This window comes from Chlorocebus sabaeus, chromosome 17 (assembly GCF_047675955.1).
Source record: "Chlorocebus sabaeus isolate Y175 chromosome 17, mChlSab1.0.hap1, whole genome shotgun sequence".
Taxonomy (NCBI): Eukaryota; Metazoa; Chordata; class Mammalia; order Primates; family Cercopithecidae; genus Chlorocebus; species Chlorocebus sabaeus.
Window position 1 is genome coordinate 41,771,158 of NC_132920.1, and position 27,311 is coordinate 41,798,468.

Sequence of the window (27,311 nt, forward strand, 5' to 3'; positions counted from 1 at the left end):
CACCCCCCCGAGGGCTGACTCTGTGATGGGGACTGGGAGGGACGGGGTGGAGCCCAGGGACCAGAGGTTCACTCCCTCTCCTGGGGTGTACAGATGGTGCTTGGCCACTAGGAAACCTGTATTAAGGACAGAAATGTCACCAGCAGGGGAGCTGGTGCTCAGCTGACTACAGGGCCGCTGGGGTCTTCAGGGTCCCTGATAGGCCACCTCCCTGCTGTCCCCCCAGCTCTTCCCATGAGGAGACCCCCGGCTCCCACCCCCTGTACGGACACGGAGAGTGCAAGTGGCCAGGCTGTGAGACCCTGTGCGAAGACCTGGGCCAGTTTATCAAGTAGGTGTCACCCCTAGCCCCTCCCCCAGCAGCGTTTCCCCACAGGGCCCCTCCCCCATCCCTGCCCACTAGCTTGCCCCTTCTTGGGGCCCTCCTCACTAGCTGTACTACTGTCCTCACTCCAGGGGGTTCTAGTTCTTTCTCTGCCCCCCACGGACTCCCTGATCTCCCACTCCCTATCCCGTGTATATTTCTGGGCCTGCATTTCTCCGACCCCATCCCCGGCACAGCGTGCAGGTAGGAGAAGGAGAGGACAAACATAAGCATTTCTCCTCCCCCCACCCTCCCCAGCTCCTCTTCAGCCTCAGCCCCAGGGAGTGATGGCGAGTGACAGGCTGAGGGCCACAGACAGGCAGGGCAGGAGGTGGACAGGCGGCTGGCAGCAGGCGGCCAGCTGCCACAGCCGTGCCAGGCTCTGTCACTGACTGATTAACTCCACTGTCTCCCAGACCCTTGCAGCATCAGGGTCAAACAAATAGTTTTCACGCTTCGTCAGAGGTTTACTTAATTAGTTCATTTGCAATTAGATCTCTCTGTAGCTGGGATTTTAGCAAAGACATCAAAGGAGGCTGAGGAGAAGGGAGAAGCCTTCCTCCATTGCCCCGTTTTCCCACCTCTTTCTCTTCTTTGTATCTCTTGGTCTGTCTGCTTTTCAGGCCGTGGGTGGGATTAGAGGATAGGATGGGAGGATGGTGGCAGCAGGGAAACCGGAGGCAACTTTCTCTCCTCCCTTCCCCTTGAAGACACCTCAACACAGAGCATGCCCTGGATGACCGGAGCACAGCCCAGTGCCGGGTACAGATGCAGGTGGTGCAGCAGCTGGAGATCCAGGTGTGGCCCGGAAGATGCTGGGGAGGGACGTGGCGGACTCCAGCCCCTGCCCACCCACAGCACTGACTTGCTAGGTGGGCTCTGTTGGGAGGGTCTCATGGAAGGGTCCTATGGTCAAAGCCACCATCTTATGCTTTCTAGGTCCTAATGACCATGGTTGTGAGGTGAGGACAGCTGGATTCTGAGGGGTAAACCAAGGTTGGGGGCGTCTCTGCTGGGAGGTCCAGAAGAGACTCATGCTACATAGAAACATCAAAAATAATATTAACAGCTAACACATGGAGCACTTACTTTGTGCTGTACTAAATACTTTATATAACTCAAGGAATCCTCTCAACAACCTTATGTGGTGGGTACCATTATTGTCCCCATTTTCCAGACGGAGAAAACAGGCCCACAGAGCTCAAGTAACTTGCCTGTGAGTGGCAGAGCTGGGATTAGAACCCAGGAAGCCTGGCTCTCCCAAGGGAGCCTCCCAGCTACTTGGGAGGGGACACTCGGCAGCACAGGGTTCCTAGGAAGCTACTCAGGGCAGCTCCTCTGTGCTTACCCCTCTCCCTCCAGCACCTGCCCATCACCCTCAGCCCTGCCATGAGAGGGTGGTCATGAAAGACCCATTGAGTTTATGAATGGGGTGTCTGAGCCATTCATCCATTCCTGCATCTGCATTCAGTATGTGAGGCCCTCACACACAAGTGCCACTGCACAAGGCACAGTGGCCACCCCCTGTGGGTGGGGAGGAAGAAGCCCCCCAACATGTAGAGGCAGGGATAAGCTCCAGCCAGGACGCACTGGGAAGGCTCAAATGGTTGCCATCCAGGGGAGAAAGGGAGAGGCTTCATGGAGCTGGCAGCCCCTGAGGGGCAGAGCATTGCTGAGGCCTCCCTGGAGCGGGGGAGAGAGGGAGCTGGGATGCTGAGGCAAGGAGGCGAATGGGGGTGGGAACCGGTGACCTTCTGAAGGGCCTGGCGGTGGAGGGATGGGACAACACTACCTCCAGGGTTCAGCCTCCTGCTCACCTCCTGCCTTGCCACCCTCCACAGCTCGCCAAGGAGAGCGAGCGGCTGCAGGCCATGATGGCCCACCTGCACATGCGGCCCTCGGAACCCAAGCCCTTCAGCCAGCCAGTGAGTGCTGCTCCCCTCCCCACCCCTCCCAGAGCCTTCCACGGACCCCGGAGCCTTGGGACCCCCACCCTCGGGCACTGGTCTCAGTACCCTCCCCGTTGCTCACAGCTGAACCCGGTCCCCGGCTCCTCCTCATTCTCCAAGGTGACCGTCTCTGCAGCAGACTCGTTCCCAGATGGTCTCGTGCATCCCCCGACCTCGGCCGCAGCCCCTGTCACCCCCCTACGGCCCCCTGGCCTGGGCTCTGCCTCCCTGCATGGTGGAGGCCCAGCCCGTCGGAGAAGCAGTGACAAGTTCTGCTCCCCCATCTCCTCAGGTGAGGGTGGGCTGGGGGCTGCAGGGTGATAGCAGAGTGAGGCTGTTTTTCCCAGCTGAGCCCATGTCTGGCTGCCTCATCCTCTGCCTGTCTCCCCAGAGCTGGCCCAGAATCATGAGTTCTACAAGAACGCCGACGTCCGGCCCCCCTTCACCTACGCCTCCCTCATCCGCCAGGTGAGCAGGGCAGGTAGGAGGAGGGTAGGGAATGGCACACAGGCTGCTTCCCCAGCCCCCGCCACACCCCTGCCTCCAGGAGGGTCCTGGGGCCAATGGAGCTGTCCCGTTCCCTCTCACATGGCCATCTTCCCTCTCTGCCATGCGGGGCTATCCTGCGGGCTGGGCCCCGTCAGCCTGCTGGGTAGGGTCATGTGTCTCTGGGGGTGTACACACTGCTCTTCCTGCTGACACTCACCTTGACATTTGTGTGCTGATTTCCATGTACACAGCACCCCATGATAGATTTAGAGTCACTCTTCGTCTGTCTTCCTCTTTCCTCCCTCAAGCCCATGATCTTCATGTCACCAGTGTTCACATAGTATTCACACTCAAGTGTGAATATACATGGATACATATGTTCTCCCTGATACCCACACAGGCATGTCCACTCTCACACACTCACTCTCTCACACACACACACACACACACACACACACACTGTGCTTAGTGTGCCTTTTGCCAAAATCAGGATAAATTCCAAACAGCCTCTACCTCGTGGATGTCTATCCCAAGAAAGACAGAACTGACTGCTTTCACCCTCAGTCCAGGGCTGGGTACTAAAGGCATTTCCTCTCCAGAAGCAGCTCCAGTCCTTTTTGTACAAATATATAGCCCTTGGAAGCTCCTGCCCTCTTTATCCTTGGCCGGGCTGTAACCAGCCTGTCTCTCTCAGGGGACCCACCAGCCACCACCCATCTTGCTATCCACACATTTCTGAGCAGGTCTTCTCACAAGGTGAGCTCGGGGCCAGGCAGAAGGGAGAGAAACTGGGGGAGGGATCCCAGAGGTGTGACCCTTTGAGGCCTAGGCTGACTGTCCCTTTGCTTGTTCCTTGCCCGCAGGCCATCCTGGAAACCCCTGACAGGCAGCTGACCCTGAATGAGATCTATAACTGGTTCACCAGGATGTTCGCCTATTTCCGCAGAAACACTGCCACCTGGAAGGTGAAGCAGGCCCCTTCCACCTTCTGGGCCCCAGTCACCCTTGGACTTACCATATCCCGTGGAGACCAAGGCTGCCTAATAATTAGTTCCCTAAACAATTAGTCGTGCAGAAACAGCCACCCAAGAGCCCAGCCAGGGCTGCGTGCCCACGCCCACCTCAGCAGGAGCCGTGGATTGTTCCATAACCACCTTTTAGGGATCCCTTCCTTCCAGCCTGGTGCTGCCTCCTTTCTGGGACGCAATCCTTCTCTAGGGCACACCCCCAAGGGCCCCAAAGATGCCAGCCCCATGAAGTAGGGCCTCTAGGAATTGTTGATGCCCAAGTTGGCTTAAGGTACGTGTTCTGAAGCCTGGGCTGGGGCTAGGAAGGTGCAGGTATAGACACATGGATGGACCAAGAGCCATGGACCACACTCTGGGGCACTGACGGCACTCACAGCCCTCCCCAGCACTGCCGTCCCTGGCAGGAAGATAATTGTCTCCATCCAATTAGTCATTTCAACACCTTCAGCCATAAGTTTTCCTGGGAGAGCAGAAGCAGGCAAGAGGGGGACCCTAGAAAAATAGGACACAGAGATGCTAGGGCACTAGGCCATTTATTTTTCTATAGCCAAAAGGGGTGCGTGTGTGTGAGTGTCAAGGTGGGAAGGCGATATCTAAATTGGGAGAGTGGGCGGGGTCGGGGGGGGCGGGGCGGGGGGAAGGAGGAGAGAGTGTTGGCCCCTGCAGGGAAGCTTAGACACCAGGAAGGACGCTATCTCAGAACCTTAATTGGATCCCTGGCTCTTGAGTCCCCCTGCTGGCCACTGAAGAAACTGCAGTTAAACGGGCTACCTCCCCCAATCCCACTAGGTTTCAACAAGTGTCACTGAGCCCCTCCTCCCCACCAGCGCCCAGGACTTGGTGGGGTCTGCACAGTGCCTGCCTACCTTTGCCCTGGGAGTGTGCTAAATGCAGCCGAAGGGACTGCATCATGACTTTCATATGCCCATGCCCAATTCCCAAAGCTTAGGAGAGAAGCTGGGAGGCTGGGACAGCTGCTCTAATTGGCTGTGAGTGATGTCATTTTCTGCCAACCACATTCCTGCCCTCTTTCTGAGCCAGCAGGGCTTGCTTGGGACCACCTGGTCCAGTCTCCAACCTCCAAGTCAGTTCAGATACCAGATTTTTATAAATGATAGAGCCCTACAAACGTAAGGGATCGTTACAATTATTACCTAATGTTGAATAATGCATATTAATCCTTTGCCTTTAGGGGTAGCAATACAGAGCCTCCTTTCCACAAGACAGCCTCCTTTTTGGGGGCAAAGTACTTCGAAGCCACCTTCCTTCTTTCCTTCCTTCTGTCTTACCTGTTATGCCCTGCTGCAATTAATTCTCTCTTGAGGTCAGATTAGGTGACTTCCTTAAACCACTCAGTGACCATCCTGAAGCCACCCCCCAATATTCTAACCCTGCTACCCTGCCCAGCCCCGCCTTTGACATCTCTGTGGTGTGTTTCTCCTTCCTAGTTCTTCACCCCCATCTCCCCTCACCTAGTCTAGGGTCCAGTAAGAAGCATCTGGGCTGGGGAAAGTGGTGGTGACTTTCCCTGTTAGCAGTACTCTGCTGCTGCCTTTGTTGCCCGAGGAAACTGCCTGAGCCTTCCTCATGGCACAACAGAATCCATCCAACTTGAGGTCCACTTTGACCTTCTGGTTTTTTTCAACCAAATTCATTCATGTTACTTTGGAAATACACCACCTACACCCAACTCTGCTTCCCTTCTACCTCTACTTTCCACTCATTTCTCAGCCCCTCAGGTCATCTCTCCTCCTCTCCCACATTATTTGTGCTTCCTTCTTTCCCTTCTTCACCTTTGCTGGCTCCCACCCTGAGATACTTTCCACCTCAGACCAGGGCAGAAGGGTTGGGAGCCGGCATGGTGTGGGCCCAGCCAGCTGCCGTTCATCCAGGGACAGAGCTGCCATCTGCCAAGCTGATGGTCCTTGCTGGCCCTCCCTGTGTCCATCCCCTCCCAAGGCCTGTGTTGTGGGCCCGTCCTTTTGTTTACGCAGCCGCCACCAGACCCCTTAAATTGCCGTTAATGTTTCAGCGTAACGAATTAGTCTCTCATCACGAATCAGGCTTCGAAATGAGGGAAAAAAGCCCCGGTGAGGCCATCCTCGGAAATTGGGGTCATTCTCATTTGCAAAGCGGAGGATCGGAGCCCCGTAATGCGGGCAAATTTATTCCAAGGCAGGAGCCCCGGCGTGATTAGGCCCTTTGTAATTATCGCTCCAAGAGATTCCACTCCAGCCGCCCGCCTCCCTCGTGGATTAGCAAGCGAGTCGGAAAAATACACAGGATTTAATTAGAGGCAAATTAAAATTGGTAATGAAATCGGGCCAGTTGCAAGTGGCAAGAGTTGGAAGGGAGAGAGGGAGAGGGGATCTCCAGGGGCACGGGCTGCCTGCCCTACCCGCTTTCTTCCCCGTTTAGAAATGTAAAGAGGAGACAAGGATGGGGACGAGGCGGGGGAGGCTAAGGGAGGACAGGTAACAGGGACAGGGATGCAGGTAGGGATGGTGATAACTGGGAGCTGTCGATGGGGGCAGTGCAGATGAGAGAGGAGGGTGCAGGGACAGGACTGAGGGACACGATGAGGCAGGGCAGACTAGGGCCCTAGTCCGGGCTCCCATGGTGATGAAGAGGGGAATTGGGCCAAGCACCCCGCCCTCACCCAAGCGTCCTACAAACCAGATGACCTCAATTCTTGAAGTTATCCTTCCAGGAGGAGGTGGGACAGACAAGGTGACTTATCTTCTTTCTCTCCACTTTCTGCCTCTCAGCTGTCAACCCACACTCTCCTCTCTCCCTATTTCAACAAGTATGTATGAGGCCTCTACTGTATACCTTATGCTGTCAAAATATGAGCTGCCTGTTCTGAGCCACAGCTCAAAGCATGGCTCCCAGGCTCCTGTGGGTCAGTGGAGGTGGCAGTGAGGGTTTGTGAGTTCCTTCCCAAACTTTTAAAAGTTTAGTGGAAATTCTGCATGCACCTGAGATAAAGCATCCTGGGCTTGCAGAGATGCTGGGGCCTGAATGTGATCTGCTGTTGATCCAAAGCCCTGAGTAACAATTACATGTGTCTTTGATTAATAAAGATGATGAAACAGATTATTACTAACTAGATGGCATTTAGTTAGTAGACAGAACTTTCCAAGATGCGGCAGGGAGAGAGGAGGCAGCTAATAAAATGGGTCATCCATGGTGAAGAGGCTGGGAGGCCCTGGCTCTATGGAAAGGGTAGGGGCCCGCCTTCCGTTTGGTTGGGTCTCCTTCCAGCCCACGCCCATCCCCTGCTCATCCCTGAGCTGGGGAAGGTGGGTCACTGCTGCATGGGACGTGGGATGGGATGAGGACTGTCCTGTTTGTGCTTGGCCAAGCAAACCGCCTCTGAGCTCCTCTTCACTGCACCCACAGAATGCCGTGCGCCACAACCTCAGCCTGCACAAGTGCTTCGTCCGCGTGGAGAACGTCAAAGGTGCTGTGTGGACTGTGGATGAGCGGGAGTATCAGAAGCGGAGACCGCCAAAGATGACAGGGTACGTGCATCCAGAGCTGGGTGGGGTGTACCTGCCCAGGGGGTAGAAGCTAGCTCACCCCTACCCCCTGCCTCTCCAGGGTACCCATGTGCACCAGATCCTTCCTGGCTGGGGGAAGGGGTGTGGGGAGAAAGGAGCAGAGGAGACTAGTGCTTGGGGACAGGGGACTGGAATCTGGACGTGATGGATAATCAGAAGGCAGACATTTATGTCCTCTTCTGTCCTCGCTCTGACTGAGGGAAGGGGCCAAGCGGGAGGCCTGGTAGCAAAGAGAGACAGGGGCCCCAAGTAGCCCTGGCTAGAGCTGACACATAGGCAGATGCTGGCCAACGGGCCATGGGTGAGGGGCTGCCACCCCCAGGACACCCGCTTTCTCAGCTTATCAGGATGATTAGACCTCTGAGGTCCCGGGACCCCACCAATTCATCTTACGGCAGAGGAGGGCCAGTGAGGGCCAGGGGCTGGCAGGAAGCCCCAGAGCAGATTTGTGGCAGAGCTGGTTCAGGACCAGGTCTCTGCCCTCCTAGTCTTTTGTGCTGGGCTTCACCACCTGGCTATTTATTTATTTATTTATTTTTTTAAATTTTGTTATTTTACTTTATTTATTTATTTATTTATTTATTTATTTATTTATTTTTGAGAAGGAGTGTCACTCTTGTTGCCCAGGCTAGAGCGCAGTGGAGCGATCTCAGCTCACTGGAACCTCCACCTCCCGGGTTCAAGTGATTCTCTTGCCCCAGCCTTTCGAGTAACTGGGATTACAGGTGTCCACCACCATGCCTGGCTAATTTTTTGTGTGTTTAGTAGAAATGTGGTTTCACCATGTTGGTCAGGCTGGTCTCGAATTCCCAACCTCAGGTGATCCACCTGCCTTGGCCTCCCAAAGTGCTAGGATTACAGGTGTGCACCAGCGCACCTGGCCTAGTACTTTTTTGAGAGAGAGTCTTGCTCTGTTGTCCAGGGTGAAGTGCAGTGGCACGATTTCAGCTCACTGTAACCTCCACCTCCTGGGTTCAAGCGATTCTCCTGCTTTGGCCTCCCAAGAAGCTGGAATTACAGGCGTGCACCAGCACACCCAGCTAATTTTTATATTTTTGGTAGAGACGGGGTTTCACCATGTTGACCAGGCTGATCTCGAACTCCTGACCTCAGGTGATCTGCCCGCATCAGCCTCCCAAAATGCTGGGATTACAGGCATGAGCTATGGCACCTGGCCTCCACCTGGCAGTTTAAACGGAAACTGAGGAGCCTGGGACAGGGTCAGGACCTCCCTTTTGGCTTCCACGTAGCAGCAGTGGCCTTCTCCCCACCCCAAACACCCCCACCCCAGCCACCTGCTTGCTGTGCCCCTTGGGCCAAAGCTGTTGGGTAAGGAGAGGAGAGCAAGTTAGATGGATGTCTCTGAGGTGTGGGGTGTCTGCTCCCCTCAAAGATGCCTGCTCTCCAGGCAGGAGCCTTTGCACCCCAGGCAGTGTGGGAGCGTGGAGAATGGAGGGAAGCCATGCCCTGGTGAATGCCCGGGGCCAGTCTCCAGGCTGGGTGTTGCCATGTCTCATTACTGACTTACATCAGAAGACCTGGCTGCGCTTGCACCTCTGCTTTCACCAGTGTGGTGACCTTTGGCTGCTTCCTTAGGCCCTGTGAGAGCTCTGTGATGGTGTCATCACTGGAAGAGGGACAGCCCTCAGCCACTGCTTCTCCTGTCCCAACTCCCAAACACCTTCCTGTGCAGAGAAGATTTCTGTATGGAGCATGTGGGGACAGGCTGAGCATATGTCTGACATGTCCCAGAATCTAGGATGGCAAGACAGTGTGGGCAGACTAGGTGTGTAACTACTGAGGCTATAGATCGGACCTTGCCAAACACTGGAAAATCTAGACCGGAGAGAGAAAACGGGTGGGGGGGCAGCATGCTTTGAAGGCAGACATTGCGGGGATGCCAGTTCCCACTTCCCAGCTCCGAGACCTGGACAGGTCCCTGAACCAAGCCCCCTGCACCCACCTGTGAAGGGGCTGCTCCTGCAGGGCCAGTTCAGTGTGAGAACCAAATCAGACCAAGCACACACACAGCTCCAAGACAGTGGCTGATCCGCACTGGCCTCCCGGAATAGGGAATGGGACCCATTCCCAGCACAGGCCTTGACTTAGTAAGAGTAAAGAGATGCACGTGAAGAGCTAAGTGAATGAGTGAGCCAAAGATGGCCTTCTCTGTCCTCCAGGAGCCCCACCCTGGTGAAGAACATGATCTCGGGCCTCAGCTATGGAGCACTTAATGCCAGCTACCAGGTGACCGGCCCAGAGCCCACCCACTCACCTCTACCTCCCACCCCCTTGCTTTCTTATACAAGAGACGCTCATCCTCCCCTGCAGAGGACTCGCCAGAGGAGGGAAAGAGGGTGAAGACCCAAACTCTCCAAGACCCCACCTCTCTGCCCCACCCCAACTTGGGGCCAGCCTCCACCTCTGCTTTCAAGGCTGGGTTCAGACAAGGCGGGCAGCTGGGAGGATGGCATACCCATAGCATCCCCTTTCCTGGTGTGTCAGTCTGGGGATTCTCTGTCCCCTGGGAGAGGGGATAACCCAGGCCCAGGTTCCAGGAAAGCTGGGAGATAGGACGTTGGGGGTCAGAGTTCCAGCCATGGGGGAGGGGTGCTACATTCAAAGGCTGAGTTGGGGCTTGGGGTTGCCCAGACCTGCCCGCCCAGGGGGCCAGTAGCAGACATGCAGGCGGCTCTCTAGCAGATGGGGAAGGCACAGCACCTAACTGAGTGTGCCCCGTCCTGTGGAGCCATTGACAAGGCCCAACCCTGTGCCCCTCCAGGCCGCCCTGGCCGAGAGCAGCTTCCCCCTCCTCAACAGCCCTGGCATGCTGAACCCTGGCTCCGCCAGCAGCCTCCTGCCCCTCAGCCACGATGACGTGGGTGCCCCCGTGGAGCAGCTGCCCAGCAACGGCAGCAGCAGCCCTCCTCGCCTCTCCCCACCCCAGTACAGGTGAGCACACAGCACAGACCCCCACCCACCCCAGTGCCCCTCAAGCACCAGGGAGGAGGCGTCATCCCCCACTCTGGGTGAGGTTCCCCATCCCACCCCCAGCATGCCTCTCCCCAGAACAAGTGGCTTCTCTCTTCCTTCCCTCATCAGCCCTCTCAGCCCTCCCATGTCCCACCTGCCTGTTCTTCTTACCCCCTCTCCCCACCTCCCCACGTTCTCTTCCCCCTCTTTTCTCCCTTTCTTATTTTTCCTCCTCCTCTCTTCTCTCTCTTTTTTTTTTTTTTAAGATGGAGTCTCGCTCTGTCACCCAGGCTGTAGTGCAATGGCAAGATCTTGGCTCACTGCAATCTCTGCCTCCTGGGTTCAAGTGATTCTCCTGCCTCAGCCTCCCAAGTAGCTGGGATTACAGGCGTGCACCATCACGCCCGACTGATTTTTTCGTATTTAGTAGAGATGGGGTTTCACCATGCTGGCCATGCTGGTCTCGAACTCCTGATTTCAGGTGATCCACCAGCCTCGCCCTCCCAAAATGCTGGGATTACATGTGTGAGCCACCTTGCCTGGCATTTCTTCTCTCTCTCTTCTCCTTCCTCCATTCGCTCATCTCCCCTCTGCTCCCCTCTTCTCTCCTCCCCAACCCAGAGCAGTCTCTGCCCCAGCACCAGCTTTTCTTTGAAGAGAGCCCTAGGGGAGATCAGCCCTGAGGGCTGATGTGATCCTAGGGAGGGGCCTGTCAGCACCCCACTGTGCTCCAGAGTTGTGGGTGCGTTTGGGGGGCAGGCGGCAGAGGGGATCAGAGGACAGCCACCGGGTGCCCATGCCATACTTTTGCCTCAGCCACCAGGTGCAGGTGAAGGAGGAGCCAGCAGAGGCGGAGGAAGACAGGCAGCCCGGGCCTCCCCTGGGTACCCCTAACCCCAGCGCCTCGGGGCCTCCAGAAGACAGAGACCTGGAGGAGGAGCTGCCGGGAGAAGAACTGTCCTAAGGGCCTGTAGGGACCGACAGGGCTGGGGTGAGACCCCTCCCTTCCAGAATCCAGGCCCCATCTCCCCTCACTCCACAGCCCCTCCCGAGCCTCAAGGCAAGTCCAGGACTCAGATTGGGGAGGCCCGGGCCAGCAGCTCCCAGTGTGACCTGACAGAAACACGTGGGGGCAGGGACGGTCCCCACCCCCAGGGACACAGCCCCTGGTCTGGGACCAGCAGAGGACACGGAGGGTTCAGACCCCTCCTCAGACCCTCCCCACATCTGAAACCGCCTCCCCCCTACCACCAGCAGCAGCAGGGCCCTCCTCCCCCACCAGCTCTCCCCACAGGGCCCCTCAGCACCATGGAGACCCGCAGGCGGGGCTTAGCCACCCCTGTCAAACCCAGGGCCCCCTGGCACCTGGCTCTGGCCGTGTTTTCTGGCCAGAGGCCCCCACTCTCCTAACTCGTTCCTCCGCCTTTTCCATACTGTGAAGAAAGAACTCTCCACCCCCAGCTCCCACCCTGCCGTGGCCTGGGTAGAGGAACTGAAGTTCCAGACCATCCCCAGAAGAAACAGCCCCCTCTGCTGCTGGGGTGGGACTGTGTGTGCCCTGTGGGGGTCCGTGCGAGCAGGCCCACCTGGCTCCAGCCCTGCCCCCAACCTGAGACAGAACCAGGCTGAGCCAGGCCTCCACCCCCACCCCCACCCCTGTTTGCTGGGGGCTCCTCCAGCCACCCCCATAGGAAGAGGCCTGGTACCCGCCTCACCCACAGAGGTCTGTGCCAGGTGTGCTTCTGCAGGTGGAGCCAAGCTCCCCCTGAGGCCAGAGGCGGGGCCTGGGCCGGGAGCCCAGGAGAAGGCCAGGCTGGACCCCGGCTCCACACCCACATCCAGCCTGCAGGCCTCTCTGCAGTCCTCTTACCCTCTCTCAGCTCCCCTTCCTCTGCAGTCGCCCTCAGCTCCCCTGCCCTGCCCGCCTCCCACCCCCGCCCCTCCACCTGCCCCAGTTAAACGGATGACCAAAGACCTTTCTTATGCCGGAAGCAAAAACCAAAACTTTTTGTTGGCTTTTTCCTTTGTCGCCTCCCCAGCACCTGCCCTCCCAGTCTCCCACCTCGGCCCCAGGCTGGAAGCCCTCCCTCCACTTAAGTTATTGTTTTAAACCAAAGTTTACAGTGTCTGTTGGTGGCCAAGACCCTCTCTCTCCACCCCTCCTCCATCCACCCCGAGGACCCTGGGGCTCAGTGGAGGCAGGGCCCTGCTCCCCTCCCCTCTGCTCCTGCCCAGCCTGGGGGAAGGAGAAAGGAGGGGAGGAAGCGGGTTCTCACCCTCTCGGGAGTGGGCATGGGAGCCCTCCTCCCCGACCCTGGGCTGCTTCCTGGGGGCTCTCCAGACCCCTCTCTAGGACCAAGTCACTCGTTGTGCTGGGAGTGTGGATTCCAGCAAAAGAGCTGGAAAAAAGTGAGACTCTCCACAGACCCCCTATGGGGGACCCCAACTCAAGGCCAAGGACTGGGCGTATCGGATGCTCATAACACCCCTGGCCTGGCCCCTTTACTGAGAAGACTCCTTGGATATTTCCCAAGAATCCCCCACATACACCCCTCACAAGCCACCCCTCCTGAGAGGCAGGGGGCCCTCTGCCCCCTCCCCATGTATTCCCCACCTGTGTTCCGTTTGACCAGCACAGAAATATTAAACGTCCTCTATTCACCGGGCCCTGTGTGTGTCGCCAAGATGCGGGAGGGGAGGAACATTAAAGCTGAAAGATCGCTCTGCTGGGGGAGCCTGGGCAGAGCAGCAGCAACGTGAGGGTCACTGTGGTGATGGTTTCTGTGAGTGAATGGAATGAGTAGCCATATGGGGGAGTCCCAATCCTTTGCCCTAGTTCGAAATCCAAGTTCTTGCCAGAGTGTTGAAGCAAGGCAGCTGAATTGCTGCAGGGATGGAGAGGACCACTGCCGCAGGATTCCTTTACCTGTGTCACCAGCTCTGGAGTCGTCCACCCCCATGCCCAGGTGTCCTTCCGGGCCCATTGTCCACGTCTTTGAGGGGGCTGCCTGGATAGGTGTGTGTGTGTAGTCGTGCCCAGGTGTGGCAGTGGCACCCTGAAGCAGGACCATTAGTGTGCATGCACACACACGTGGCACACTGCGGTGACCACAGTCGTCATAGTCATAGAGGGCTCATGGCGGAAACGGGATCATGCAACCTATACAAAGGGGTCCTTGGATAGACTGCAAGGAAAGAGGCCAAGGGCCAAGCTGTTAAGCCAAAGATGGGCCCTGACACCTCCCCCAGCCCCAGCACACCAGCCTGCGCCTCTCATCCCATGTTAAGTTCTGGTTCCCCACCTGCTACCCCTCCTTAACACAGAGCCCCTCCCGCCACCTCAGACCACTCTGCACATCCGCAGGGCCTCGGCTGTCTCATTGGTCTTTTTTATTTTTTATTTTTTTTTTTAAGATGGAGTTTCGCTCTTGTTGCCCAGGCTGGAGTGCAATGATGTGATCTCGGCTCACTGCAACCTTTGCTGCCTCGGTTCAGGTGTTTCTCCTGCCTCAGCCTCCCAAGTAGCTGGGATTACAGGCATGCACCACCACGCTGGGCTAATTTTTTTGTATTTTTAGTAGAGATGGGGTTTCTCCATGTTGGTCAGGCTGATCTCGAACTCCCGACCTCAGGTGATCCGCCAACGTTGGCCTCCCAAAGTGCTGGGATTACAGGCGTGAGCCACCGCGCCCAGCCCTCATTGGTCTAATGCCACCTTCTGGACACTCCCTCCTTGAGGGCAGAAAGAAGCCCCAGGCCTGTCCCTAGGGACAAGGCCCAAGAAAGAGTGTATTTGGGGATCGGGGAGGGGAGGGTGTTGAGAAAGCTGAACTGGAGTCAATCACCCTTCCCACAAATCAAACTGCTGGAACTCTCCAGCCAAATGTCGGGAGGAGGACCTGCAGGGTGAGTGTTTGCTGACCTCTGTCTACTCTCAGGCCATTCTGTCCTTTTCCTCTTATCTATTTCTGTCTGTCGCTCACTCACCCCGTGTTCTCTTGTCTCACCTTCATCCACTCCACAGGCCTAATCCTCCGGAAGCTTGTGTAGAGCCTCAGGTGGATTCCCTGTCCCCTGTGGTACCTTGAGAGGGGCTGGGGAGCTCGGCTTGGTCCCAGGATTTCCCCACCAGACACTGTTTAAAGAAGTAGCACTGATGTGTATTGTAATCTGTCCCTCCCAACCCTCCATGGAGGCTGCCAGGGCCTTGTAGGGTAAACCTAGCTGCATGTAATCTGTGGACAACAGCATTCTCTACAATGCAATAAAACGATTACCCATGATGTTGCTGCGGCCGCTTCCCCCTTCCCCTTCTTCCCCTCTCAGCTGGGACCTACCAGAATGCCCCAGAGAATCCTTCGGTGTTGGCTGCCAGTCTCCCAGCCCCCTTACTCTACCCCCTTGAAGAAGAGGATCAGTTCTGTGGACAGCCCCGGGGGCATTCTTCCTATGCCAGACTCTGGAGGGACAAGACTGCACCTAGCTTTATTCTCAGGACCGTCCTTCCTGCAGTCTAACTTTAGTTTCTCCTGCTTCAACTCGAGTCCTCTTTTTATTCCTCTCACAGGGATATAGTGAATGGTTAGTGCATTTGCAGGTGGGGTGATGATCTATTTTGGACACTGGTACAGGAGAGGATCTTGCAATATAAGAAACGAACTGTTGTGAACCACCACTTTCTGAGTGCATTGGGCTTATAGACCCAATAATTTGTTTTCTTCCTGATCTGACATCCTACATGGGGCAGTCCCCCCACCATTATTACCTCATTCGAAGTAAGAACCAACACGTCCACCCCCCACCCCCATCACGCTTTGCCGTCAGGAAGCCCTGCGTGCTGGGTATGTAGTTTCTCTCCTTCCTACTGTTAACTCACAGCCAGGGAGCAGGCGGCTGTTAGCTGCGGCTGGCAGCTTGTCCTGGTCTTAGTATTGCTGAGCCCTGTTGGGGAAGCTATCTCTGGAACCCATTTTCAGGCTAGGAAAAAAGAGAAATACTCCAAGCCGGACATTTTGGAAGTGGGATAAGTAGTGCTCTGGGCTCTGTATCCAGCAGAAGTCCCCCTTCCCCTTGGCACTTAGCACTTGGCTCCTACACCGTGAACTTGCCACCTTGCCCAAGGCCTTCTTGCCGATGGTCAGCAGAGGGCGCTTTAAACAAAGTAGACCAGCTCCTCTGGACAAACTTGCTTGTCTCCCACCGCACAACTTCCTGAGAACGCCAGCTGCCCGCACAGCAGAGGGCTCAGTACCTGTTTTTAATAGTAATAATTATTAACATTTAATGAGCCCTCATTATGTGCCAGACACTATCCTATAAGTTTTATATTTCATTTCATCCCCACAATGACTCTGAGTTAGATACTATTATCCCCATTTTACAGATGAAGAAACTGAGGCAGAGTCAAAGAGATGAGCAGATAAAGCATTAAGAATAAAGAATCTTTGCAGATGAACAATCCGGGTTAAAAAAAAAAAAAAGGAACCTGTGGCTGACGGTGGGGAAAGAGAAGAGGGAGACCTTGTGGTTTGCCCCAGCTTTCTAGTGACACCATTTACTTTGGTGTTTGCTGCCTCCCTGCTTCTCTGGAGGCTCTGAGCGGGGAAATGAGACTCCAAGCGCCTCGGAGCCGGGAATTAGGCCCTGGCTTCTGAGTTCCCCAGCTGCCATTCTTCTCTAAGCAGAATTAGGTAAATTGATCTTGGAACAGTCGCTGGAGGACAGAGTGAAGCAGAGAAAGAAGTCTGAAATACCCTATAAAAATAGACAGGCGCCCTTCTGATGGGATGGCAAGGCAGAGCAGTGCAGACAAAGATCCCCTTGTCTGTGGTGGGGAGTTTAAAATGACACCCCTCACGCACAGCACACACCTTCACACAAACATGCACATGCTACTACCCGATATGCTGACACCAGAGGTCCCCTCCACCTGCAGTCATCTCTAGGTGACCAGCCATGGACCCCCAGGGCGGGACATCCCACCACACAGAACCCCCGACAGCTCACTGCAGTCTGCATCCGCCTCAGGATCAAAAGTTTAGAAAAACAGCCCCTCCCGAGAAGGTGATCATGGCGGCAGCCCAGGCTGAAAGGCCCTCTGTCCTAGCCAGGGGGGCCAGGGACAGGGCGTGGGGCTGGCAACCTTCACAAGACTGGCTGAATTAACAGGGACAGTGCAGCAGCGGGCTGGGTAACCAAGCTGGCACTCTGGGCTTTGGGCCCTGGCCCACCCACCAGGCCCTCTCCTGCTCTGGGACCTGGAATGCAGGCCTGTCTATACAAGGCCACCATGCTTGGGCTCCAGGAGTGGGCCAGGTGCTGGGGGTAGAGGTGGGCGGTTACCAGAGAAGCACAGGGTGGGTCTCTGTCCTCTGAGAGCTGCTTCTCTGGCCGAGAAACAGAAGGAGATCATCCGAGTGTCATGTGCTGTGAGGGAGTAAACACAAGGGTTCAAATCCTGCCTCTGCTGCTTGCCAGCTCTGTGGCCTTGGGAAAGCCACTGGACCTCTCTGGGCCTCAGAGTTCTCATTTGTAGAATAGGGTGGGAAAATAATCTCTACATCTCTGGCTTGTTGAGAAGGTTAATGATATATAAAAAGATGTCTGGTGCATAATATGCCGTCAATGCCTAATGGCTGTTAATAAAATGAAGTCCTGGGTGCCAGTCCCCATAGGGGTTCAGGGGGACCCAGGTGCTCGTATCCTGGAAGACTCCCTGGAAGAGTTCTGGAGCTGAGGAGGGGAAATTTGGGTAGAAAGAGGGGAGAAGAGAGAACATTCTAGGCCTGCAGGGGAACTGAGATGGAGCTTAGGAAAGGTTAATGTGGCAGTAAACAAAAAATTAAACGGAGGCAGTAGAGACAGAGGCTGAGGCAGGGAGGCCAACAGGGTCTTAGAAACCCGGCCCCATCCCTGCCATTACCAACTGACTGACCCTCGGCTTCGGGCAGGTGAATTGGGGTGTGGTTTCCTTATAAAGTGGCCCTAAGACTCCCTGACCACTCAGAAGGTTAAGGGGAGAATTACCCGTCTTGGTGGCATAAGCATACCGACACCTGCTGACGCCAGTAAGCGGTGATGCTGCCGCTGCTGTTGATGCCACTGGGGAGTTTCCATCCACAGAGGGACTGTCTCGGACTTAAATGGATACTTCACAGGCGTGGCAGGGGCCAGTGAGTGGTGCGCACACTACATGCTGTGAACTTCAGACATGTGCAGAGCAGAGCTGTACAGATTCGACTTAGCAGGAAAGCTTTGCAAGGCAGGGGATAGCTGAAAACACACAGGTGGACTGGGCAGGACACCTGGGGACAGCCAGGAAGGCCGGACAGGGAGACTGGGTTACTGGGAGGTGATACTGAAAAGACAGGCACCAGACGGGGGAGGGCCCCGCAGGTCAAACTGGGGACCAAGCTGGGGCTTGGGGGAGCTGTGCCCACAGGGGCATTTAGAGCAGAGGAGTAACGGGATTGACCTGAGATTTGGGGAACAGGCCAAGTGGAACCATATAGGGTGACAGGAGCCAATTAGGTGACTCTTGGGATTGTCCAGGTGACAGATGATGAAGGCCTAAGTAGGGTGGGGGTTGCTTTGGAAAATAGTGTCGGGAGGCTTTCTGCATAACAACAGAGTAAAAGAGGGGCTATTGGCTACCTGAGAGAAAGGAGGTCAGGAACCAGCTCAACAGGGTCTTCCTAAATGTCTGTTCACAGGAGAGAGGGAAATCAAGTGTGGCACATTTGACAATGGAATATTATACTGCAGAGAGCGTAAATAAAGAGCTCCCATCAGCAGGGCAAATTTGAGCAAAAAGAAAAGTAAGTTGAAGAAAGATACATAGAGACCATTTTCACTTGTATAATGTTTGAAAATGTGTAATAATTCTATATATCATGTATGGGCACACATACATGTGCCAAACATTTAAATAATTTGTAGGAATGATAAAGTCAAGACGGTGGCTGTCACTCTGGGGAGGGGGATGCAATGGGGAGAAGTATTCAAGGGGCTTCAAGTCTGTTGGTAATGGTTAGTATTGGAGTGAGGTGGTGGGAACACAGAGGTTAAATCTGTTCTCTGTACCTTTTTGTGGCTGGAATATTTCACTTAAAAAAAGAATGGGCCAGATGCAGTGGCTCTTGCCTGTAATCCCAGCACTTTGGGAGGCCGAGGCAGGCAGATCACCTGAGGTCGGGAGTTCGAGATCGCCCTGGCTAACGTGGTGAAACCCCTTCTCTACCAAAAATGCAAAAATTAGCCGGGTGTAGTGGTGCGCCCCTGTAATCCTAGCTACACGGGAGATTGAGGTGGGAGAATTGCTTGAACCCAGGAGGTAGAGGCTCCAGTGAGCTGAGATCGTGCCACTGCACACTCCAGCCTGGGCAACAGAGTGAGACCCCGCCTCCAAATAAATAAATAATTAAAGGGGGAAGAAGGAAGGGAAGGGGAGGGGAGGGGAGGGGTAGGGGAGGGGAGGGGAGGGGAAGGGAGGGAAGGGGAGGGGAGGGAGGAAGGAGAAAAGAAAGAAAAGAAAGGCTCCAAGGCTTGGGGTCCATGCCACAGGAAGAATTCTTATCCTTTCAGCCTCTGTGGGCTCAAGACAAGCAAGGGAAAAGATAAAATGTTAGAGGGGTTTGCAGGGGTGGCAGGACATCAGGTGGCTCCCGTGCCCACGGCTGGATAGATAGAAATTGGCAAAGCACATCTGGGCTCACATCTGTTCGTGGGGCAGGAGATGTGGCCACAAAGGAAGGTGCTTACAGCTTACAGAGTCCAGCATGTTCTTTTGCGTGGGGCCTTATCTTGACTTATTTTACTTCTTTACCTATCAGTGTTATTTTTCCTTCCTTCCTTCCTTTTCCTCCCTCCCTCTCTCCTTCCCTCCTTTTCCTCCCTCCCTCCCTCCCTTCCTTCCTTTTCCTCCCTCCCTCCCTCCCTCCTTCCCTCCCTCTCTCTTTCTTTCTTTCTTTTTTGACAAGTCTTGCTCTGTCGGCCAGGCGATTCTCCTGCCTCAGCCTCCCCAGTAGCTGGGATTACAGGTGCCCACCACCACATCTGACTAATTAAAAAATATATATAAATATATATTATATATATATATATTTTTTAGTAGAGATGAGGTTTGGCCATGTTGGCCAGACAGGTTTTCAACTGCTGACCTCAAGTGATCCGCCCGCCTCAGCCTCCCGAAGTGCTAGGATTACATGTGTGAGCCACCGCACCCAGCCAACATATCAGTGTTCTTTTTCCAGCTGCTCTGTTAGCCCCTCAGGATAGGGCCTGTGCCTAGTCATTGCTTTCCATATTCCCTGTAACACCCAGCCCCAGGCTGGGTGTAGAATAGATGCTCAATAAAGGTTTGTGGATTGACTAGGTGTGCTCTGGGTTAGGGAAAGATACACAGGTCAGTTTGGGGTGATTCTCCAATGCGGAAGCAAAGTCAGGAAGCTGGGGGTGGGTCATGGCAAAGGTGTGACAGCCGAGGACCAGAGTGGGTTGTGGGAGAGAGCATCCAGGGACAGCCAATGGGAGCTGAGAATTCTTTGCAAAGCAGGAAGCAAGAGAAGGATGAAGAAGGAATTCCACAGAAGAAGTAGGAGAGAAACTGGTGTGAATGGCGTCGTGGTTGGGTGGGGGCGGAGAGTGCAACAGGGGAGGAGTGCAGGGAGGTGAGAAGGCTCCCGGGGTGAAGGCCTTAGCAGGTCTAACAGGCAGGCCAGCCCTGTCTTCCCTGCCACCTCCCTTGCCTCCTGTTCACACAGGTGCTCCACACTGCGGCCCATCTGCCAGAGCTGCCTTTCTTTCTCTCTCTCTTTTTTCTTTCTTTTTTTTTTTTCTTTTTTTTTTTTTTTGAGACAGAGTCTTGCTCTGTCGCCCAGGTTGGAGTGCAGGGATCTCGGCTCACTGCAAGCTCTGCCTCCTGGGTTCACGCCATTCTCCCGCCTCGGTCTCCTGAGTAGCTGGGACTATAGGTGCCCGCCACCACGCTCGGCTAATTTTGTTGCTGTATTTTTAGTAGAGACGGAGTTTCACCGTGTTAACCAGAATGATCTCGATCTGACCTCGGCCTCCCAAAGTGCTGGGATTCCAGGTGTGAGCCACCATGCCCGGCCCAGGGCCGCCTTTGTCTTAACTATTGAGGAGCCCCTGAACTGCCCCACCACCCCCCTGCAGTGTCATCAGGCCTAGACATAGGACTCTGCTTGGGGATGGGATTCCCACCTGCTTTTGACTTCCCACTACCAGCTGTGAGTCCTATGACTGTTTCTAGACTGCCCTTCCCAGAAGGGGTCCCCAACCCTGTTCCTGAGTCCTCAGGGAGATAACAAGAAAGAAGACATGAGAACCAGGGGGAACTGCTGAGTCTGATGGAGAAGGGCCAGCTCATATATGCACTCATAAAGAGGTATACAATCTGAGCCCATCCTGCCTTTTCCCTTGCTCCTTTTTTTTTTTTTTTTAAATTGAGACAGAGTCTTGCTCTGTCTACAACCTACGCTGCCTGGGTTAGGGTTCAAGTTATTCTCATGCAGACAAAAAGCAACACAGAGGATATTACTAGGCAGATAGAGGAAAACTTAAAAATCATTTATTCTCAAGGAGATGTGATATTGCATTCATGAAATAAGATTAAGATGTTATAAAAATGAACATTCCAAGAACAAAATGAGGTCTTAGAAATTAGAATATGATAGCAGAAATGAAAACTACAGCAGGAGGGTTAGAAGTCAAAGAGATTTTCCACAGAATACAGCAAATAAAACAGCAGCAAAGGGAAACGGAAGAGAAAAAATAAAATTAGAGGACCAGTTCAGGAGATCCAACATCTAAATAATAGGAGGCCTAGAAAGAGAGAATCAGGGAAGAGAAAACTCCTAAGTAACTTAAAAGCATGCCCCAGAATTAATAGACATGAGTTTCTATCATGTCTAACTGAATGGGTCATAGTGTGTGTAAAAATATACCTTCACCAAAGCTCATCATCATGGAATTTCAGAACATGGCAGACGAGGGAAGATCCTACAAACACCTGGAGCACATTAAAAACAGTATTGGATTGTACAACAACACTGTCATAGAAAATAATGGAACATTGCCTTTGAAGCTCTAAGAGAAAATTGTTTCCAACCTAAAATGCCATGCTCTGCCAAACTATTAATTAAGTGCAGGATAAAAGCATGTCGAGACATGCAAATTCCCGAAATGCAGCTCCACTCACCACTTCTCACAATGGGAGGGTGAATGATGTGCTCCACCAAAAACAAGAAAAGGGAAGCAGAGGGTGGGCATAAGGAAGAGGTTAGATAACCCCATCCCGGTAGGAAAGAGCTACCAGGACAGACTGAAGAAGGCAAAGGCTCTGAAAGGGAGTTCCCGCAGAAGATGAAACTCACGGAATGCCTGACATGTGAACACACTGGTGAGATCTAGTGTACTGTGGGGGACGATTTGGGGTTGAATCCCTAATATGATAATAAAGAAAACTAAGCAAGATGTTGAAAGAAAAGTAATAATAACATACTACGTGGTTTAGCTGTACATGACAGTTAGTCCTAATAATGAAAACATGGAATCCTAATCTAACCAAAAGGATGGTGTAACCATATTGGGAGAAGGGGAGACAGGCAGGGATTGCTGGGGGAAGGTTACAAGGGGGTGAGCGGGTGAAAGGGATTGAATCCATGTCTCTCATAGAATGCGGGCTTAATGAGTGCCTAAAACTGAAAAATCAAAAAGTAGCAATGCAAATCTCTTTTCAACCCATACGATGCTGAAAGTCAAAAGAATCCCCTAGAAGAATTGAAAGTGGCTGTGTCTAGGGAACAGGCAGGAGAGGAAAGGGCAGTCAGGAGACTCCTGCCTTAGCAAGCCCAGTGGAACCAACTGATGCTCTCAACCCCAGTCCGGAGCCCTCTGTGTTGTCACTCTGTGCTAACTTGTCTGCCTGTCCTCCAGAAGGTGAGAGCCACTAGGACAAGGACCAGACCCCTTCATCCTGTGGCCCACCACCTAGCCCAGAGCCTGGCAGACTGCAATTACAAGCATGTCACTAAGCCACAATGGGTCAAAGTGTGTGTAAAAATGTGAGGACACCCTGCTTGACATGCTTGACATGCCTGGGGACATATTAGCATGCTGAACAGTCAAACTTATCCCTCCCCTCTCGCCCACCAGGGACAGCGTCCGGCTAATCTAGAGGGAAGAGGGATTTCAGGGTTAGCTTGGTGACCCAAGAAGAAGGTTGGGCAGGATGCCCGAGTCTGAGACAGATAAGGCTGCAGAGCGGTGAGTTTAAGAGAAAGGAAGCAGATGATGCTCTCCCCAAAGGGAGTCTGATGTGATCCCTCAGCTCATGGAATCCAGTGGTTACCCTTCTGAGCCTTTGTTTTCTCATCTGTAAAATGGAGCTGGAGATAACACTCTCATAACACAAAGAAGTGATAAATGACTGAGGTGATGGATATGCTAATTATTCTGATTTGATCGCTACACATCATATGCATGTATCAAAATATCACTCTGTATCCCGTAAATATGTACAATTATTACATGTCAACTAAAATTTAAAAACTACAAAAAAGAAATTTTATTTGTGCAGTTTCTATGCCAAAACTCCTCAAACTTCAAACAAGAACATGACCAATTTTATATGATCATATCAAACAGTCTCCCTTATTTTTAGAGCAGAATGAGGCAATGGATTTAATTTAGCAAATGGCCGGGATGGGGGATGCTTAAAATAATTTTTATTATAAAATTTTCATATTAAAAAAAGATAACACTCTCATAGGAATGTTGTGGGGAACATTGTGTTGTAAAACAATAACACATGGAAAGCTCTACACAGTGCAAAAATCACTTTCAAATGTGGTGACTTAAAACAGCAGCTAGGCTGGGCGTGGTGGCTCACGCTTGTAATCCCAGCACTTTGGGAGGACAAGTTGAGAGGATCACCTGAGGCCAAGAGTTTGAGACCAGCCTGGCCAACATGGTGAAACTAATAAAACACAAAATAAAAATACAATAAAAATACAAAATATAAATAAAATTTGTATTTCTCTAATAAAAATACAAAAATTAGCCAGGTGTGGTGGTGGGTGCCTGTAATCCCAGCTACTCAGTAGGCTGAAGCAAGAGAATCCCTTGAACCCAGGAGGTGGAGGCTGCAGTGAGCCGAGATAGCGCCACTATACTCCAGCCTGGATGACAGAGCGAGACTCCATCTAAAAAAAAAAAAAAAAAAAAAAAAGCAGCTACCCATTATGTTCTGGCTGGCATTGCTCATTTGTTTGCATTCAGCTGGCCATTCAGCTGGGGTGGCTGGAAGGGGTGGAGGCTGGCTGACCTTCTTTCTCCAGCAGGGTGGACTGACTTCTTGTATGGTGGCCCAAGGCTCCCAGGGAATGCAGGCAGAAGCAGCCAGGCCTCTTAAAGCCTAGGCTGGAACTGACACGGCAGCACTTCTGGTGCATTCTGTTGGTCAAAGCCAGTTCCAAGACCAGCCCAGAATCAAGGGAAGGGGAAATAGCCTCTACCTCCTGGTAGGAGGAGTGACATGACCTAGGGTTAGGAGAAATTGTGGCTGTCTTTGATAACAGTGTACCCCGCACGAAAGTTTGGACAAGTGGTGGAAGTCTGGCTTGCCCAATTGGACTAGCACCCTCTCCCAGACTTTCCCAGACCACGGTGACTGTATCCCTGGGGTCCTGAAGATGATTTGGTAGACTCTGGGAAGCAGAAAATTTGCATTTTGAATTCCCTTTCAATTCTTCTGACACCATCAAAGAGAATCATTTCAGCTTAGTGCTGCCTGACTACAACGGTTCTCAAGCACGAGTGAATGAGTGCATCGCTGGTTCAGAATTTAGCAGCATCTGGCAGCAACAGTATTAAAATGTAGCACCTTGCTTTGTTTTTTTAAGATTGCCAAGTGGCACTGGCTTTCCATTCCTGAGGGCAATAGGGAGTTAGCTAAATAAAGAGAGCCATTTCACAGGCATCAGAGCCCAAGGGCTGCTCAGCTCCAGGCCATAAGCTCTCTTCTGATAACACCTCTTGGTCCCCAGAGAAATACTCAATACCCACAGACCTCACACCCTTAATCTGTCCTCTTTACCACCCTCACCTGTCAAACATTTCCTCCTCAATATTAAATTCCAGCCCCACAGAGCTTTTGTGGCATATTTACAGAACCTCTTCCAGAAACTTCTCCACGCTGTACTCTTCCCAAACACTCTCCCCACTCTCTCTTCCCGTGGAGGATGGTGCAGTGGGTCCTGGGGCCAGACCACCTGGGTAAAGTCCTGGGTCTATCACCTGCCAGACACACCCCACCCCTCACATTTGCAGCCCAGGGCAAGAGTGCAAAGGAGGCCCCTAAATCTATTTCTTGATAGTTAAGAGTTACAAATAAAGCTGTCAACCCATTACATAAACTATGTCCCAGCTTCCTGGGAAACATATCTTCCTAGTAACCAAAAAATACGTGTGTGTGTGCATGTGCACCTGCAGAGCTAGGTTTTTATATGACAAAAGATAGCAAGATATAACAGTAATTGAATTTATTTATTTATTGAGACAGGGTCTCACTCTGTTGTGCCAGGCTGGAGTACAGTGGTGTGACAGCTCACTGCAACCTCCACCTCCCTGGTTCAAGCAATTCTCATGCCTCAGCCTCCCGAGAAGCTGGGACCACAGGCATGTGCCCCCACACCTGGCTAATTTTTGTATTTTTAACAGAGATGGGATTTTATCATGTTGACCAAGCTGGTCTCAAACTCCTGGCCTCAAGTGATCCTCCTGCCTTGGTCTCCCAAAGTGCTGGGATTACAGGTGTAAACCACCGCTCCCAGCCTAAAATCACTGGATTTAATTAATATCGCCATGTCTGTGGGTCCTCTTGATGGTCTGGCAATTGAATGAAAAAATCAATAAAACATCTATAATTCATGGGGTATAATATTGTATTCCGTAACATTTCTTGTTCATGCTCTCATTTCAGTAAAATCAGGTATGTTTTTATAATCAAGATTTTTTAATAGTAATAATATAAAGATTAAAAATAAAATAATTGTGTTCAAAATATACATTTAAATGTATTATGAATGCATTTTAAGGTAAATGTAATAAAATTAAAAATTAAAATCATTTACTTTAAAATTTAAATTTTTTAATTTAAAATATTCAGCATTATCTATTACAATTAAAAAGGAAAAAACACAAATTATAATTGGTGAATACCAGTTAATAATTTTCTGTACATGAATACCACACTGTAATTTTATAAATCTTGAAATCAGTTAGTGTTAGTCCTCCTATATATATATTTAATAGAAACAGGGCCTCACTACGTTGCCTCATCTCAAACTCCTGGGTTCAAGTGATCCTCCCACCTCCACCTTCCAAAGTGTTGGGATTAGCATCAGCCACCATGCCCAGCCCATTTTTGAAAGGTGTTTTCACTGAGTATAGAAATCTAGGTTGACAATTAATTTTTTTCTTTTAGTACTTTAAAGATATCTTCCCATTGTCTTATGGCTTGCATAGTTTCTTGTGAGAAATATACTGTCATTCATTTTCTTTGTTTCTCTGTGTGAGATGCTTCTTTTCTCTTTGGCTCCTTATAGAAGTTGAAATACACTGGTTTTCCAAATACAATTCAATACCAAATACACTGGTTTTCAGAATTATTTTTTCTTTGTAGAGATTGGGTTTCACTCTGTAGCCCAGGCTACCCTAGAACTGAGCTCAAGCGATCCACCCACCTTGGCCTCCCAAAGTGCTGGAATTATAGGCCACTGTGCGTGGCTTTCTTCATGTTTCTTCTGCCTGGGTTCATGAGCCTCTTGAATCTGCTGTTTTTAGTTTCCATCAAATTTGGATTTTTGGGGGGAGGACATGGTCTCACTCTGTCACCCAGGCTAGAGTGCAGTGGCAAAGTCTCAGCTCACTGCAACCTCCACCTCTCAGGTTCAAGCAGTCCTCCTGCCTCAGCCTCCTAAATAGCTGGGAATACAGGCTCATGCCACCACACCCAGCTAATTTTTGCATTTTTAGTGGAGACAGGGTTTTGCCATGTTGGCCAGCCTGGCCTCGAACTCCTGGCCTCAAGAGATCTGCCCACCTCTGCCTTCCAAAGCGCTGGGATTACGGGCATGAGCCACTGTGCCTGGCAAATTTAGAAAAATTTTAACCATTCAAATAAAAGTTTTTATCTCCTCACCCTACCTGGGTCTCTAATTACACATGTATTAGATTGTCTGATATTACCTCAAGTGTTACCGATGCTTTATTTATTCTGCCCCTCCCCCATTTTCTCTCGGTATTTTATTTAGATTTTCTATTGCTATATCTTCAAAATAATTTATTGTATAGTATCTAACCTGCTTTTTACCTACTCTGGTGTATTTTTTATTTAATATACTGTGTTTTTTTATTTATTTGAGATGCTGTATTTTTGTTCCTGGAAATCACATTTTCATTATTATATTCATGATTTTCTCTATCTTCTTGAATATATGAGTCATATTTATGTAATCTCTTTCAATGTCCTTTTCTGCCAATTTCTTTATCTCTTCATTTCAGGGTCTGTTTCTACTGATTGATTTTTCTATTGGTTGTGGGTCACACTTTCTATTTCTTTGCCTTTTGTTGTGTTTGTTTCTTTGTTTTTAGATGCTCTTTATCAGATTGAGGAACTTTCTTTCTATTCCTGGTTTTCTGAGAGTGTTTATCAGGAATAAATACTGGATTTACCAAATGCTTTTTCTGCGTATATTGAAATGATCACTTTTTAGTTTGTTAATACAGTGAATTAAATTTGATTGATTTTCAAACATTAAACCAACTTTGTGTTCCTGAGATAAACTCCACTTAGCCATGGTGTATTATACTTTTTATATGTTGTTGGACTTGATTTGCTAAAATTTTGTTTAGAATTTTTGTA

The 27,311-nt window shown here is 51.8% G+C and overlaps 1 protein-coding gene across 8 annotated transcripts in view; it reads left to right on the plus strand.

The window, feature by feature from the left end:
- Nucleotides 1–13,033, plus strand: part of FOXP4 (forkhead box P4) — a 53,855-nt gene extending 40,822 nt beyond the window's left edge. For 5 of the 8 annotated variants that reach the window (XM_073005959.1, XM_007972623.3, XM_007972624.3 and 2 more), the window contains 10 exons: nucleotides 227–331; nucleotides 1,075–1,162; nucleotides 2,206–2,289; nucleotides 2,398–2,605; nucleotides 2,705–2,781; nucleotides 3,666–3,767; nucleotides 7,233–7,354; nucleotides 9,574–9,640; nucleotides 10,176–10,345; nucleotides 11,183–13,033. In XM_073005959.1, the coding sequence (XP_072862060.1) occupies nucleotides 227–331; nucleotides 1,075–1,162; nucleotides 2,206–2,289; nucleotides 2,398–2,605; nucleotides 2,705–2,781; nucleotides 3,666–3,767; nucleotides 7,233–7,354; nucleotides 9,574–9,640; nucleotides 10,176–10,345; nucleotides 11,183–11,330 (1,171 nt within the window). In that variant the 3' untranslated portion in view covers nucleotides 11,331–13,033. The remainder of the gene's footprint in view (nucleotides 1–226; nucleotides 332–1,074; nucleotides 1,163–2,205; nucleotides 2,290–2,397; nucleotides 2,606–2,704; nucleotides 2,782–3,665; nucleotides 3,768–7,232; nucleotides 7,355–9,573; nucleotides 9,641–10,175; nucleotides 10,346–11,182) is intronic. The other 3 variants (XM_007972627.3, XM_007972628.3, XM_073005958.1) reach the window with 1 other exon arrangement.
- Nucleotides 13,034–27,311: the final 14,278 nt, after the last annotated feature.